Source organism: Gracilinanus agilis, chromosome 2 (genome assembly GCF_016433145.1).
Source record: "Gracilinanus agilis isolate LMUSP501 chromosome 2, AgileGrace, whole genome shotgun sequence".
Lineage (NCBI taxonomy): Eukaryota > Metazoa > Chordata > Mammalia > Didelphimorphia > Didelphidae > Gracilinanus > Gracilinanus agilis.
The window spans coordinates 288,739,478-288,756,099 of NC_058131.1; the positions used below are offsets into that span (position 1 = coordinate 288,739,478).

The 16,622-nt window shown below is 45.9% G+C and overlaps 1 protein-coding gene across 1 annotated transcript in view; it reads left to right on the plus strand.

Moving 5' to 3' along the window:
- The window catches only part of CDH22 (cadherin 22), a 74,240-nt gene extending 58,322 nt beyond the window's left edge, over window positions 1-15,918 (plus strand). The window contains exons 7-10 of the mRNA XM_044661384.1: window positions 7,926-8,047; window positions 8,693-8,810; window positions 13,447-13,698; window positions 15,353-15,918. Of these exons, the coding sequence (XP_044517319.1) occupies window positions 7,926-8,047; window positions 8,693-8,810; window positions 13,447-13,698; window positions 15,353-15,918 (1,058 nt within the window). The remainder of the gene's footprint in view (window positions 1-7,925; window positions 8,048-8,692; window positions 8,811-13,446; window positions 13,699-15,352) is intronic.
- The last annotated feature ends 704 nt before the right edge of the window (window positions 15,919-16,622 follow it).

The following is a 16,622-nucleotide window of genomic DNA, read 5'->3' on the forward strand; positions in this document are numbered from 1 at the left end:
CCTTATTCTTTCTTCTTTCTTCTTCTTCCTTCTTTTTTTCTTTCTTCTTCTTCTCTCTTTCCCCTCCCCTCTGTTACTCTCTCCCCACTCCTCTCTCTCTTTCCCTTCCTGCCTCTTTCTCTCCTGGGCTCAGTTCAGTGGGGATGCTGGTATGTCTCATGCACAGTGTCTTCTAGCCTTAGATCTAGGGTCAGCCTGTGCACATCCCTCTCCACATTAGAAAAATGGGTTGGGCAGGTATGAGCAAATAGGAAAAAAAACTGACTGTGTGCCTTGGGAAAAAAACTGACTGTGTGCCTTGCATGTCTGCTGTGTGGAAAATAGAAGAGAGAGCCAATTTGTGCAGAGGAATAATGTACCTGTGTGCCTGAGTGGATGTGTTGATGTATTCCAGGGAGTTTATGGGTATTTTGGTGAATGTGCAGTTGATCTGCAGGATGCTATTTGTACAAGGCTCAGATTCTAAGAACTAGGATAATCATGTGCATAGTGATATGTGCACATGTGTATATGTTTACATGTGTTTAGAAGGGGAGCTAGGCACCTGTGGGTGTACATGAATACATGTAGGGAGAAGTATGTGCATATGTGATGTGGTCAGGAGGGGTGGTTGAGGATTTAGGTAGTTAATAAGTATATATTGTGTGTGTGTGCTCACACTGAGGTCTGTGTACATACATATATATATATGTACACACGTATATCTCTCACATATTTTATGGCCCTGTAGGGTTTTTTCAAAGTACTTTCCTCACAAGCCCCCCATGAGGTAGATAGTGCCAGTCTAATTATCCGCATTATACAAAAGAGGAATGTGAAGTTCCCAAAGGGGAATGATTTGCCCAGGATCCCATGGCTACAAGGTCTTGGAGCTAAGATTCAAAGGCAGGCCTCCTGCCTCTTTCTCACTAAACTATGTATCTCTTTAATATGTGAGAATATTTGAGGATTGGGATGGAGATGGAGGCGCCTGAGATAATAACTGTTTGGTGAGTTGTGTACCATGTGCTTTTAGTTTTCTGTGGTAGGCCAGGTGTATGTGTCTGTTTTTTGCATGTAGATGTCTATGGTATGTGGAGGGGTATGTATGAGTTTTAGGGTTGGGGTTGGGTGTCTGGGGAGTGGTTGTGTATCTGAGAAAGAAGTGTGTTGTGCATGCTATGGTATATAAGTGCACTGTAGTGATGAGTGGGATAAGCCTGAATCTCGGATCCTGTAAATAGTCCATGGTCATTAAGTTAAGCAATCTCCATAGAGACACATAACATAGAATCTTGCATACTTTTAAGATGTGTGTGGGAGACACCTTACTTGAGGAGGTTTCAAGGCTGCATTCTGTTCTACCAAGTCATGGACTTTTTAAAGAAATCAGCAAACAATATACATAGTGAACTTCTAATTCCCTATACCTTTCAGTGAATACTTTTGTCAAAGACATAATCAGTAATAGAGCATCCTCAGTGAAAAACTTGCAGTTTCCTCACTGGGTTTTCATTAAGGATACTCTGAATGTGTGCATAGACCATTTGCATAGTTTGTTTAGACATGAGGAAAGCAGGATGAGATAACTAGCTTCAATTATTTGAAAGGCAGAAGGTAGAAAGGTAGAAGAGGGATTTGATATGCTCTGTTTGGACCCAGAGGATAGAATTGGGACCAAGGTAGAGAGGCAAATTCCAACCCTTTATTAGGAAAAGCTTCCTAACTTCAAAAAAATGGAGTGGGGTCCTTTGCATCTAGGGAGATCTTTTAACTGTGGGTAGATGACCAATCCCTGTATTGTAGTAAGGAGTTATGCCTGTTATGAGGTAAAACTAGATGGTCAAGGGCAGCTAGGTGGCCCAGTGGATTGAGATCCAGGCCTAGAGATGGGAGGTCTTGGGTTCAAATTTGGACTCGGATACTTCTAACTTTGTGGCCCTGGGCTAACCCCCATTGCCTAGCCTTTACCACTCTCCTGCCTTGGAACCAAAATCCAGTATTGATTCTGTGACAGAAAATAAGTGTTAAAAAAAGACCAAATGATCCTTTATGTCCTTTTCATTTCTTCAATTCTATGACTAGCTATGGTCTGTAGACAGTTACTCTCCTTGGAGTTAACCTTAAGGATCATCTAGTCCAACTCCCTTACTTTACATAAGAGATACCTAAGACCTAGAAGGAAGAAGTGATTTGCTCAAAGTTAAATTGGTGACAGAGCCTGGGATAGAGTCTAGCTGTTCCCAGGTCTTGGTACAGTCTGTGTTCCACTCAATCATGCATTTCCAGGAAGGGGGGCAGAGGATATCCTATGCCAGGCGTATTTCCACTATGTATCAAGGCTCTACAGGGTCAAATTGACCCAAATGTTCAATTCAGGTTACTTCAAAGAAAATTTGTTTGTTAAGGGCTCACATTATACATACGTAGTGTATCCCTTCTTCCTGGGGAGGGGGCATTCTATTCTATTCTATTGGGATCCAAGGACCAGGAAAGGGGGTATCTCTGAGCTTCAACCTCCAGACCAGGAGTCTTCAGCTTTAATCCCTGTATGAGTGGCTCTGGGCATTCTCATCAATGAGGGCCATTCCTATCGGGGGCACTTCCTGGCCTTACTAAGCACATCAGGGCCTCCCTGCCTCTCCGGGCTGCCTCCCCAGATTAATGGTGTGCCAGCTCTGGGAGGAAAGGCAGGAAAGCTGCGTGTTTAATTTTAATTTCGGAAACCGTTTAGGTAGCAGGCCTGTGCTGCTCACTGCTGTCAATCAGGCTTCCTCAAGGCTGCATCAATTAGTTTAAAAATATTGAATGTAATTTTGCCTGACACAACATATTGCAGTCACTGCAAAATATAATTTATTTTAGAAGAAGAAATAATTAAACTAATTTGCATGTCAGTCAGCTGAGCTGAGATGCCAAGGTAGGTAGGGGGGAACCCTGCCACCCTGGGGTAGGGGCACCTATTGTGGCCAGGCAAGTACAACTGAGTCAGGTCTGAGTTCTGACAGGACAGAAATACAGGCATGACTTGCCTACCTAATGTTTGGGCCTGAGGCTTCTTCGGGCTTCTCCTCTGGAGCTGTCCCAGGTACTAAACATTGATAAGGGAGGGACAAAGGCAAAATAGTGGGATGCTAGTTTTGCCTGAAGCAGATTAATAGCTTACGTTTAAACAGCATTATAAGTTTCCCATAGTGTTTTCTTCCCAACCACTCTATGAGGAGGGCTGCACAAATCTAATTATCTCTAAGGATTAGGGGATTAACACCCAGCTAAAGTGACTTGCCTGTGGTCTAGATAGCTAGGAAGTGTCGGTGCAGGAATTTGAACTCAAGTTCTCTGACCCCAAATCTAGAACTCTTTCTTTTATGCTACACTCATTCCTTCCCTGGGTTACGATCAAGTTTATTGGATAAAACTTATGAAGATAAACTAGGTCTGTCTTCTTTACTTCTGTTCACCTTGGCCCACCCCCAATGCTATTCATTTAATTCAGTGAAGTTCAACAAACTAAGTGCTTCCTAGGTGCAAAAACCTGTGCTAGGTTCTGGAGAAATAAAAACAAAAATGAAAAGTCCTTGCCTTCATGAAGCCTATATTAGGTTGGTGGGGGTAGGAATGAGAGGGAATACCAAGAGGAAGCAGGTAACTAAATACAAAACAAAACAAGACAGATCCACAAGGCTGAATTCATGTGATGGGCACCTTAGCTGAGCTCCAAGAGAGCTAGAAATTTAAAGAGGTCCAGGGAGTGAAGGAGGACATGGGGGCAGTTTTTAAAAAGGCAAGGAGACTAGAAAAGGAACATTGTGGATAGAGAACAATAAACTTCCCAGAGGATCATTGAGGTATGAGAAACTGAATGTCTCCCATCTCTCCCACCTCCTTTCAGGCAGTTTGCATTTTGAAATAGAAGCCTAGGGCAGATTATGCTTAACTTGGGTGAATGACCCAAATAGTGGGATTGTAGACATCACAATTTAGGCTGGGGAGGGATGGGTTAGAGACTATATCTTTGGTTTAGGAGTCCTTTCCAGTGCCCCTCAAACCAGCTCTGCCTATAACTAAGTCTGGCTTTTTCCTTTGGAGTTGTGGGCTGGGAGAGGGGTACTTTTAGCATGTTGATCCCATCCTTTGGCACATCCTGGCAGTTCCCTCTCCTCATTAATCCATAAGTCTCCAGTCACACCTGGTTGAGATAAACTGGTAATCTGTTTTGTAAAATAGCTAATTTGTATGAATCAAGTCCTCATCTCTTCTAGAGTATAAGTTACATGAGGGCAGGGACCATGTCTTCTCTAAGCTTTGCCTTTTGTCTCTAGTGTTCCTATATAGAGTTCTGCACACAGTAAGTAATTGAACCCAGTGTTTGGGCCCTTGGTGGATTCCATTCATTTATTAAACACTTACTAAACATTTCTTCAGTCCCTACTCTGTACCTTACAGTGCAGCAATAAATAAGACACCATCGATATCCTTATTCAGTCTGCTAATAGGAATAAGACTAGTTACACGGGCATCTAAATGTCTAATTAAAACAATATGATGAGAGCACAATTGTAATATAAAGTGCTTTGAGATCTAATAAAAGGAAGATCCATTTTAGCCATGAGGGGATTAAAGGTTTCCTGGAGGAACTTTCCTTTGAGCTAGGCTTTAAAGGATGAGAGCAAAGCAGAATGTGAACTCCCCTCCCTTTTGCCTCACTCCTTCTTACCACCAATCCCCAACAAAGAGTTTGCTGCCTGGAGAGAAACAGATAAACTGTCCATCCCAGTCTTGACCTTCGGTTCAACTGTCAGCCTGGCCCCTCTTGACCCTCCTTATTCTTCTCCCTCATATCCTCCTCAATTCCCTAAATGAAACTGAGGTTTATTTAAGGGTTTGAACAACACATTCTTAAAAATAACTGATCACCCAGAGCTCTCAGTCACGACTCTAATCCTTTCTCCCCCAGAAAGCACCCCCTGTAATCACCAAAGAGGCAGATCTAGGTGAGCTGGAGAGATAAGACAGAGGCCAGCCGTAGGAGAAGAGGAAAGAAGTAGGGACTCATGAATGAACTATGTCAGAGGGGCCGGGGGTCCTGGTTAATTATGGAGCTGCCCCCCCAAGAGGAGAAGCTGCACCTGCCTTCCAAACCATGGCTCCTTTTTTATCACTAAGCTCACAGTCCCCAGCCAATTCTTGGCATCTAAGCAGAGCCAGAAAAAGAACTGACTGCCATGTTCCCCTGCACTCCTCAACCAGACCTCCAAGCTTCCTGACTGAATAAAAATGGAGGGTGAGTGAGGGGAGGAGGCAGAGTCCTAGGTCATCCAGGTGAGTGGACAACCACATAATACTAGGAGTACAATGGAGGCCTCTTTGCCCCCTAAATCTCTCTCTCTCACCAGTTTGACATGACACCTCAAATTCCTTTATCCAAGCTTCCTTCCTCTCAGTTGAACATGACCCCCTATAGCCTCCTTTGTTTAAATTCAAACCCTTTCCAGGATCAAATGAATTTTGTTTGGGCACAATACAACCCATACCCTACTTCACCTCCAGCATATTAGAGCTGTTATAGATTTAGGCATTGTTTATTTAACCACCTTATTTTTCAGGTAAGAAAATAAGCTAAGGTAGAGGAATTGATTTGCCTAACAGTGATGAAGAACCTTTTAGAGATGGAGTGCCAACTTCGCTTCCACCCCACCCCCCAGACCGAGTGCCATGCCAGGCCCCCTGCCCTGAGACAATGTGCTGTGCCCCACCCTTACTCCACAAAGGGGAGGGAGGAAACCCTCCCACTGGGCTGCTGGGCAGAGAGGGGCGGGTGATGTAAAAAGGTGGATGAGGGGAAGGAGAGCAGCTTCACCAGAGTCCTTCTGCCTTTCTAGTAATGAACTGAAGGTGGGGGTGGCAGGAGGATTGCTGAATGCCCACAGAGAGTACTCTGTGTGCCATCTTTGGTGCCCATGCCATAGGTACGCCATCACTGGCCTAAGGTCATACTGCTAGTAGGTGATTGAGCAGAGAGGCAGCAAAATTACAATGGAAGGAAATGGAAGGAAAGAACACTGACCCTTAGAGTCAGAGGACTTGCATGCAAATCCTGCCTCAGACACATGCCAAATGTACTTAGCCTCCCTGGATATCAGTTTCATCCACTATAAAATGAAGGTTGGAATGGGGCCACTTACAGGTCTAGTTATGATCCTAAAACTCAGACCCAAGGTCTTCTGCTTCCTATTCCAGTACTCCTTACACTAAGGGTCTTGGTAAAATTCCTATAAGTTGGGGGAGGAGAGATGGCATCAACCATTTGTACATTGTCAGATTTGGTTCCCTGAGGCTAGAACATAGGTTGAGCTGAAGGAGGTAGGAATCTGCCCAGATAGTACAGGTTGCAAATCTAGTCTGGGTCCTGAACCCTTAAATTTTATTTTCTTTTTTAAAAAATATTTTTATGTATTTTTTTAGATTTTCCTGATTACATTTTTAAAAAATTTAATATACATTATTGGGTAGCTTGGTGGAAAACAATGAGTATGTCTTTGACCATAAAAAGGTACCTATGGAGGTTTATTCTAGAGACCAGAAAGATGGCTTCAAAAAAAATGAGGGAGGCTTCATTCGTCAGGGAGGCTACCGGCAACAGTAAGTCACAGACTTCCTACTGACCTCCTCAGGGCATGCAACCCCTGAAATGTAACATTCATCTAAAATAATTAAAATTCTATATTGTGTTGATATGATTCTGGAAGTGGAAAAAAAAGTTTTTGAGTTCCAAATTCTTTCCCTCTTTCTCATTCCCCTCCCCTTGAGAAGACAAGTGATATGATCGCAATTATACATGCAAAACATATTTCCCATATTAGCCACGTTGCAAAAGAAGACACCTCCCTGCCAAAAAAGCTAGAAAAATAAAGAATGTGAAAAATGTCACTTCAATCTGCATTCAGAGTTCATTAGTTCTTTCTTTCTCTGGTGGGAGATAGCATTTTTCATCATAGATTCTTTGGAATTTCTAGACTCTCCCTTTCACCCGAAAAAGACCTCAGTGATCAGGTAGCCCAGTGGGAAGTTCAACACTTCCCCCATCACATCCCTAACAAGAGGTTGTCTTGGCTGTGCTGAAAGCCTTTCAGTGATAGAGTTCCCTACTTTGCCTCACCATTCTGGTGGCTCTCTACCTCCCCAACCCAAATCCATCCCATTTTTGGATAGCTTTCATTCTTAGGGACTTTTTAACCTGTGTCGAGCTAATCCCTGCTTAACTTCCACAGTAAACTACTAATCAGACTCTTTACTTAAAAAAAATTAATGCCTTTTTCACATCACTGCCTCCAATAGCATTCTGCCCCAAAGCACCCTTCCTTGTGACAGAGACGTTTTATTATACAAAGCAAACACGCTTATTGACCACATATGAAAATGCTTTCCTTTCCTCTAGTCCATTGTCCTTCTATTGAGAGGAGCACCCTATGTTTTGTGGTCAGTCCTCCGAAATCAAGATTGGTAACTGCATTGATCAGAGTTTTGATTTGTTATCATCTAAATTGCTCTCTTGGTTTTGTTCATTCTGCATCCCTTCGTGTAACCAGTTCCTTCATGGTGAAGTCCCAGAAAGTGGGTCCCAGAAATATGAGTTGTCTTCTACAAGGACATTCATATAACTATAACAGAACGTGGTCCTAGGAGCCAGATTTCCCATTTTCTAGTCAGCTGCCATACCAGCTTGCTGACATGTGCCCAGGAGTACCCATTCTCATTCCTCTGTACCCATCCTCTCTACCCTGGAATCATGTCTGTCTCCTGTCCTGATGTTTGCCCCGGCCACTGGGCCCTGGTTTGGGCCCAAAGAGAGAAGATAGAAGGGTTCTGTGGTTGAGAGCAGCAGAATCAGCACCCTTCAACAACCCTAGGTGTCTGTCTCATTCCCCTTCCCCTCTTGGTTACAGACAACCACTCACAGGTATCCAGAGCATCCCTTCGGATTCGGATCCTGGATGTGAATGACAACCCCCCAGAGCTGGCCACCCCCTATGAGGCTGCTGTATGTGAGGATGCAAAGCCTGGCCAGGTAATGACCATAATGAAAATAACTGACATTTCCCTAGTGCTTTCCTCTTATAAAGCTTAGTCACACGCATCTATCTCATTCTGAGCCTCGTGACACTTCTTTGTACCAGGGTGGGTATCATCATCATTTTATAGATGAGAAAACTGATATGGAAAGAAAATTTAAGTGAGGTGGCTAGAGTAAATCAGGTAGCTAGCGGGGGAGGCAGAACACAAAGCCTGCCCTCAGGGCTCCAAATCCCTCACTTTCTCATCTCTCTCCTCAAACCTTTCTTTTTTATTATGACCTTAAAAATCAACAAACACAAATATTCAAGTATGCAAAAAACACACAAGAGTGTATGAAACTATAAATCTGTTACATGCAGCTTTAAAAACATTATTGATGTTTTCAAATTTTTTTTAATTAAAAAAATATTAATGACTTACTCTTTCTATGGACTACACCTACCCTGGGAGAGGAAGGCTAGATGAGTTAGGAGTCAGAATAGGAATATCTGTGTGGCTCAGCCCCTCCATCTCCCCTTCTTAATGCTTTCACTATGGTCTTCAGTCCAAGGCTCAACCCTGCTGGACAGCTTTCCCTTTCCCTAGCTGACAGTGAGTGGCCCTGAGGCTTGCCTTTTTGTCTCCTCTTTGCCCTTAGCTCATCCAGACCATCAGTGTAGTAGACCGAGATGAACCACAGGGAGGTCACCGATTCTACTTCCGTCTGGTGCCTGAGGCTGTCAGTAACCCTCATTTCTCTTTGCTTGATATTAAAGGTAAGCCCCACTTACTTCCTCTATCTCCTCCTAATGAGGATCAGAGTAGACTTCTGTCCCAGCTTTGGTTCTCAAGAGTCCAATGGAACTATATTGATGTCAGTGTGCCTGCTAACATTGGTGCAAATCTCTTTGGGCTACAATGACCCAGGAAAGCTTTTTTGGGGAGTAGAATTTGAACTGGGCCTTGAAAAGATGGTTTTGACTTAAACAAGAGAGTGAGGAGAGCTGGTGACTAGCAGGAGCACAAGTGAGAGCAGAATGAGAATGGCTTTTGAGATGTGAGTGTCTTGGCTGAAGCAAAGTAAAAATGCTCCTTAATGTTTCTGGGGGGAAAGAGTAGAGTTTCTCTTTTTTTAATTCTTTGTTATAAAGGATGACTCACTGGATATGGGAAGGCAGAAGAATATATTCAGAAATGAATGGGATATGAAAAGAAAAGACATCAGTAATTTTTAAAGAATGCAAAAAATATTTTAAAAGAAAGAAAAAGAGCCAGAGATCATAGTGCACTGGCAATCTCAATGAGTCAACATTGTGACAATACCATTTATCTTCATTGCATTAGTAGAAGCCTAGTGTATCCAGGATGAGTGAGTAATAGTCCTGTTGTTCTCTGCAAAGGTCATATTCCACCCAGAGTAATATGTTCAGTTCGAGGTAAAACATTGACAGTTTAGGAAGGAAATTGACAAGCTGTAGGTTGTCCAGAAGAAGGCATCAACAAAGGTGATGGGATTCCCCATCCTCACAGGAGGTTTGGAGAAGGAAACTTGGGATGTTTTCTTGGAGGAGAAAAAATGGGGGAAACGATTGTTATCTTGAAATATCAGAGAGTCCTTCTCATGGAGGAATGAGTAGACTTGTTCTGCTTGGCCACAGGAAGCAAAACTGGGACCTGGGACATATAGGTAGAAGCAGCAGAGGGGAAGAAGGAAAACTTCCTAACAGTAAGAGCTTTCCCAAAGTGGAATGAGCTAACTTGTGAACAGTCAGAAGTTGGACAACCATGTGGTCAGGCAGAGATGTGGGCAATTCCTACTGAGGTAGAAGTTTGCCAGACACACTCTGAACTTCTGTCCAGTTCTAATACTATCCTACTGTAACCCATAACCTAACCACCTCCAGAATCAGAGAGCTCAGAGCCTCTGTTGGTATTGAATTGGGTTGGAGGAAGGGATTTCTTAGGCACCTTTTCTTACCTCAGGCTGAGACTCGAAAACTCATTTCCGTCCAAGACAAAATTGTGGCCTCCTTTGTGTACACAAAGATGGTGCTAATGATATCAATAGATCAAGTCTCTTTTCTAGTAGTGGGATAGTTTTCCTGAGCTATCCAAACTCTCCCTAGTTTTCCTTATGATTTATAAGAGTTATGCATTTATGAGATAGCTGAGAGGGAGATGTGGAGATAATCTGGAGTCAGGGAATAGAAAGCCAAACCACATTGGGAGATCAAACCCATTAACCTCCTGCTTTAATCATCGAACTAACCACCTATGATGATCTGAGTGGATATTCAGAATGAATTTCTTAAAGAACTTGGGTTAGAACCCTGGACACCTCCGAGCTGATTTTCTAGGACCCTCAATGGCATTTGCAACTTGATTTTTCCCTCCCTAGAAGGACTAGGGCCCCTTTTCTCTCACAGGTCCATATTCCTTCCTTTCTCCCAATCTTCCAGCACCTGGAGGCAACAGAAATGACATTGAGAGGCCATTAACCTTCGATATCAGGAATGTTTCTAATCGCATTTGTTTGGCTGGGGGTTGAGGAATACCCAAGTCATCTGGGGCTGTAGCCCAGAACAAATCTAATAATGATAATGGTAATAACTCACCGTCATGTAACATTTTCCTCACAATAGCCCTCTGAAATTAGTGCAAGTAATAATGATAATGGCTGACATTTGTATAGCCCCTTAAGGTTTACAGAGTATATGGAGTCTATGTTATCTTATGTGACCCTTACAACAGCTTCCTGGGGTGTATTGCGGGTTTTAATCCCATTTTACAGATGCAGAAATGAAGGGTTATAGTGATAAAATGACTTACTCTTGGTCATGAAATTAGTAAATGTTGGAAGCAGGATTTCTACCCAGAGCTCTCTTGATTATTTCCACTAATTTATAGAGCTTCTTTACTTTCTACGGCTGAGTAAACTGAGGCCCAGAGAGAAAAATTGACTTGTCTAAAGTCACAAAGCAAAAAAAAGTGGCATAGTTAGGATAAAAACTAGGATGTCCTGATTGCCAAGTCCAGTGGTTTCCCCCTTCCACACACATTGCCTCTCTGTAATTGTTTGTGTGGGTTGGAGGAGTTGGGGGCTCGTGGGTGGCAACTCACTCTGTGCTAGGAAAAATCCGGTTATAGGAGTGGGTGGGAGGCCCTCTCCTCTCTTCGCTCCCTGTCCCTGAGCACCCCCTTCCCTCCCCTTCTTCTTATAAATATCCACTGTGACAAACTGCTACCCCTGGCCCATCTGTTTCTTTGTACAAATTTGTAGCCAGTTTGGAAACGTGATTTATAAATATTGCTTTTGCAGCCAGGGACTGACACTGATGAATGTCAGCCCAGATGGATGCCTGCCGCTCCCTGGCTCCCTGGCTCCCCTCCCTCACCCTTTCTTTGCAGTGGTGAAAAGGGCACCCCCCCCCTCCAACCCTCTGAGCCTTTCCTAACTTATACCACCAGAAAGCATATTAACTCTAGGGGTTCAGACTACTGGGTCATTCCTGAGGGACAGAGTGAGGAGTAGCAAGGGCCACTGTCCTCCTAGGGACTGGCCTCCTTATCTGCTACAGTATAAAGTGTGGTGGTCTAAAGTCAGGAGATCTGGGTTCAAATTCTATCTCTGCCATTTATTAACTGTGTAGCCTGGGCCAAGTAACTTTATTCTCTGAGCCTCCATTTCCTTCTTTGTAAAATGAGTGTGATAATAACTATACTCCCTACATCTTAGGGCCATAATGAAGAAAGGGCTTAAGGGCTTTTTAATGTTAAGGGGCCAAGCAAATGGGGAATTATCACTGTTTTTAAGGGCCCAGCTCTGGGGAGGGCAACCAAGGACTCATAGAGTGTTGAAGGTTGACAGGAAGAGATAGATACCAACAGAAGCAGGAGATGGCTGTGGGGTGAAATCACAGCAGCTAATGTGACCACTTCTTCTTCACACACACACACACACACACACACACACACACACACACACACACACACATCTGAGTTCCCCATTACATGGGTCTCTCCCTCCTCTTCTTAGAGGAGATGATGCTCAAACCCAGAAGTGTAGCTCCCCTCCAGCCATTCCTCCTGTCTCTCCCCCCTCACACCTCCAAGCTGAACCCAACAAACATCACTCTTACCTGGCATAAGTGTACGTCTTCTCAGAGGTTAGTCAGCCAGTCAACAAATGTTGATTGAAACCCATGTATCTCTCTGCCCCATGCCAGTGTGGGTACCAGGTTCTGTGAGAGATATGAAGAAAGACATTAGAAAACCTGGTCTCTGCCCTTTGTGAGCTCCTGATTCAGTTGGGGAGAGAAGATTCCCATGAAATCAGGCCATGTGTGACGGAACCCCTGTGAGGATACAGATGGCCAGGGCTATAGGAGCACAGAGGGAGAAAGCCCATGAGCTAGGGCGTGGGGAGGGGCCAAATGAGGCTTCAGATAGGAGATTTTTAGCTAGGCAGAAGTGGGAGGGGGCCTTTTTATTTTAAGTGTGTGCAGAGGGCATGTGCCAAGGTAGGAAGGAGCCTAGTGCATTCATTGGAGGACGGTGGGGAAGAGGACTGGCTTGATTGTAGCACAGGAAGAGAGCAGGTATTCTAAGTCTAAACAAAAGCACGAAGGTGGGAATGACCCTAGGCACAATAAGAAAGGCTTCCTGGGGTGGGGGAGTTGGGAGGAATTGGGGGAAAGGCTGGAAAGAACCTTGGTCTGGGGTTCTCAGCCTTCAGACCCTGTACCAAATCATGAAAATCTGCCCTTACCTTCCATTAAATATGAAATGAAACAAATTCTAGAGCTTACCATGAATATGAACATAAGCAGAAATAGATTAATTTTCCTTCTTCAAGGGTACACCAACAGTTTTGTAACAAAATGGACTGAAAATCAATTTAGAGTTTCTAGGATATTTCAATAAGACATGATAGTTATTTATCAAATATTTGCTTTATTCCTTTGACAAGTTTCTCATACCCTTGTCTCTTGGATTTTGTGGTATTGAACTGATTCAATTTAGAGAAATCACTTCAAATGGAAGAGGAGGAGGAGAGTAAAACCTAGAAGAAACTGGTCAGGGCCAGAAGCAGAGACCAAGTTTTCTAAGGGTGAGAAGGGGGTAGGGGTGTTCAGACTGTGGGCACATCTTGCCCCTACAAGAAAGCCGGGCCCATCACCTCCATTCTGAGTACTTCTGCACCAAGGAGCTGGCAAGAGGCCAGGGAGGAGCAATAAATGTGATGGAGGGATGGGGAAGGATTGATTTACAAAGGACGATGAAGGGAGTAAATCACTGGAATGTGGGAAAAAGCAGTCTCTAACAGTACACTAGTGAGTACAATCAGAGGCCAGGCCAGGATAATGACCCAAAGTCATTGCCCTCCCCACATCCCTTCTTATCTCTACTTAGATAACACAGCAGCCGTGCACACACAGCACGTGGGCTTCAACCGTCAGGAGCAGGATGTCTTCTTCCTCCCCATACTGGTGGTGGACAGTGGACCGCCCACACTCAGCAGCACAGGAACCCTCACCATCCGTGTGTGTGGCTGTGATAGTGCTGGTGCCATCCAGTCCTGTAACACCACAGCCTACGTGATGGCTGCCTCCCTGAGCCCGGGGGCCCTCATTGCTCTGCTGGTCTGCATCCTTATCCTGGTTGGTGAGTCTGCTGTGGGCCCTAGCCTTTTCCCCTTCTGCCCTGCAACCCCCTTGCTGTGCTATTCTTCAACCTGGGTAGTATGTCTAGCATAGTTTAAAAGTCTTAATCCCTAGTCTGCAGCCAAGTCCTTGCTAATCCTAGCTTCTGCAAGACCGAGCTTCCTCCTTCCTCTATCAAATCATTGAATGTAGAACTGGAGACCTTTGGGAATGCCAGAGCTGGAAGGTGCATTAGAACATATAATGTCAAAGGTAGAAAGGACCTTAGAATATAGAATATTGACTTGGTGTTGGGAGAGACCAGAATTTTGAACATATACAAGGTGTCCCAAGTCCTAGTGCATATTTAAGTTCTTGAAGTTTGAAAGGAGACTTGGAGCCATCCTTTCCTTACTCCACAATTCCGAGAGAAGATTCCTGGAGTCCTGGGGCCTATGATGTATTATTTAAAAAAAAAAAAAAAAAAAGGAATGAGGATGTCTCCCCTTCCCAATCCACAGCATATCACCTTTCACCAAACCCCCACAGTACTGCATTCCTAAGAAACCTCCCTCTGCATTCCCACTCACAGATCCAATTGGTCACATCCCACCTATTCCCATTTTAGGGGAGCTGACCTATAGCCAAATTCACATTTACCTCACCTTCCACAGCAGTCAGAGGTGAAGGAGACAATCTCAAGAGGCCCTAAATAAAGAAGGCCAAGACTCCCCTTCTCCCTGCCCTCAGCTCAGAAACCCCTTTCCCACTGGGTGCACTTTACATCGGTTTCATTTTCCAACGCAGTGCAAACAAATTTCTGCCTAATTGCCCACAAACGAATAAAGTGCCCATCAGTGCTCTAAAGGTGACGGGCGGAATAGCTGATGGAGCAGTCACATCTGCAGCCCTCACCCGCCTGCGCTCCCAGCCATCTGCTCTGGCTTCCCCCTCCAGTGGCTCCCCCAGGCTGCAGCCCACTCCCCCCACTGCCATCTATCCATCTTACTTGGGCCTCCTCTGCTTGGTTTTATTGTGGACCAGCAAGTTGCTATCTCCTTTGGAGGTGTTGGAACTGAGGAGAGGAGGGACCCTGGTGTAGTCAGTCAGCCAGGAAGGGGTAGGAGGGGGGGATATTCATATGCAGGGCCATCTTTCCAATGATATCTCTTTCCTTCTTCCTTCCAACACACTCCTTGTTACCCTAATTCTGATGGGTCTTCCCTTCTTTCTCCTGCTTACCTCATCTCTCCCTTCCTCCCCTTCCCTGGGCTCTGCCCACACTCATGGCTGCCCCTTGGACCCCTGTCCTGCCTCTTCTTTTCCCATTTCGTCTCTACCCTCCTCCCTTTGTCTGGCTCTGCTCACACTCATGGCTGCCCTTTGGTCCCCTGTCCTGTGTCTACCCTTCCCATTTCCTCCCTGCCCCCTCCCCTTGTTTAAGCTTGTTCTCAACTCCACTCGCTTTCCAACGACTCCTTCCTCAAAACCTGAATGCTTTTTCCCTGCTCCGGCCCTGGTGGCACATCTCCACCTCGGCATCTCTTCCTTTCTCTCTCCTTGGCCAATCAATGCCCTCCCCTCCTCTTGGCCAAACCCATCCTTCCCTTCCTCTGCCCTCCCCGGCCTAACTCTCCTTGACCCTGCTCCTCGTGGCCTTCCCTGTCCCTGGCCAGTGCTGGTCCTACTCATCCTCACGCTGAAGCGCCACCATAAAAGCCACCTGAACTCCGAGGAAGACGAGGACATGCGGGACAACGTCATCAAGTACAACGACGAGGGCGGTGGAGAGCAGGACACCGAGGCCTATGACATGTCGGCGCTGCGGAGCCTCTACGACTTTAGCGAGATCAAAGGCGGGGATGGCGGCGGGGGAGGAGGTGGTGGAGGAGGGGGTGGCAGCGGCGGGGGCGGCCTCCAGGCCAGTCTGCCGTCGGAGCGCCCCTCCCTCCCGCTTCCGCAGGGGGCCCCGAGCCCGGAGCTGGACTTCTCCCTCTTCAGAGACTTCATCAGCAGGAAAGTGGCGCTGGCGGACGCGGACCTGTCCGTGCCACCCTATGATGCTTTCCAGACGTACGCGTTCGAGGGCGCGGACTCGCCGGCAGCCTCGCTCAGCTCCGTGCACACCCGTTCGAGCTCCGAGCAGGACTTCTCCTATCTCAGCAGCTGGGGGCCACGTTTCCGCCCGCTGGCCGCGCTCTATGCCGGGCACCGGGCAGATGAGGAGGGTGACGCATCCTAGCCCGCCCTTCCCCTCGGGGCACCGTGACTCTGGATTTGAGGCAGCTCCGAAAGACCAAAGCATCCCCCGCCCCGCCCGCTCACCTCAGTTCCCCCAATCTGGCCAAACCGCATTCGGAGCCTTGAGTTTGAAGGGGGCGGGGGGAGGGGGAGGATCGGGACCCGAAAGAGGCAGGTATAGACCCGGGGCCCTTCCCCAGTCCTATCCCTCTCCATCCTCAATTTCGTGCCCAGAGTTCGCGGGGAACTCGGAGCGGGTGTCCCTTGGTCTCGTTCAATCCGATCTGTATTAAAAGTCCCGCACTGAGAGTTCGGAATGACTAGGGGAAGGGGAAATCCTGGAGTTTTCCAGATGGGGGCATTCAGAGTGTGTCAAAGAATTTTGAATTGGGGTACACTTTAACTTTCAAAGGCTTGGGGAATTGAGGGGAGGGGGAATCCGTCAGGAAGCAGGACCTGGACCAGATGTAATGGAAGAAGTAGGAGGCCTTGTCTTTGGCCTCTCGCCAATTCTGTAGGGAAGCAGGATGCTAAGAAGAGGAAAAGGGGGGCCTTTATTCGAAAGACTATTCATGAGGAAGAGGTATTAGGTTTCTGGATAGTCCCAGCAGGCATATATGTTTCAGGACTGGGGTCACAGAGGCAGAGTTCTGCCTGATGTAGAAGTATTTTCTAACTACGAGATCTGTCCCAAAGTAGATGGTG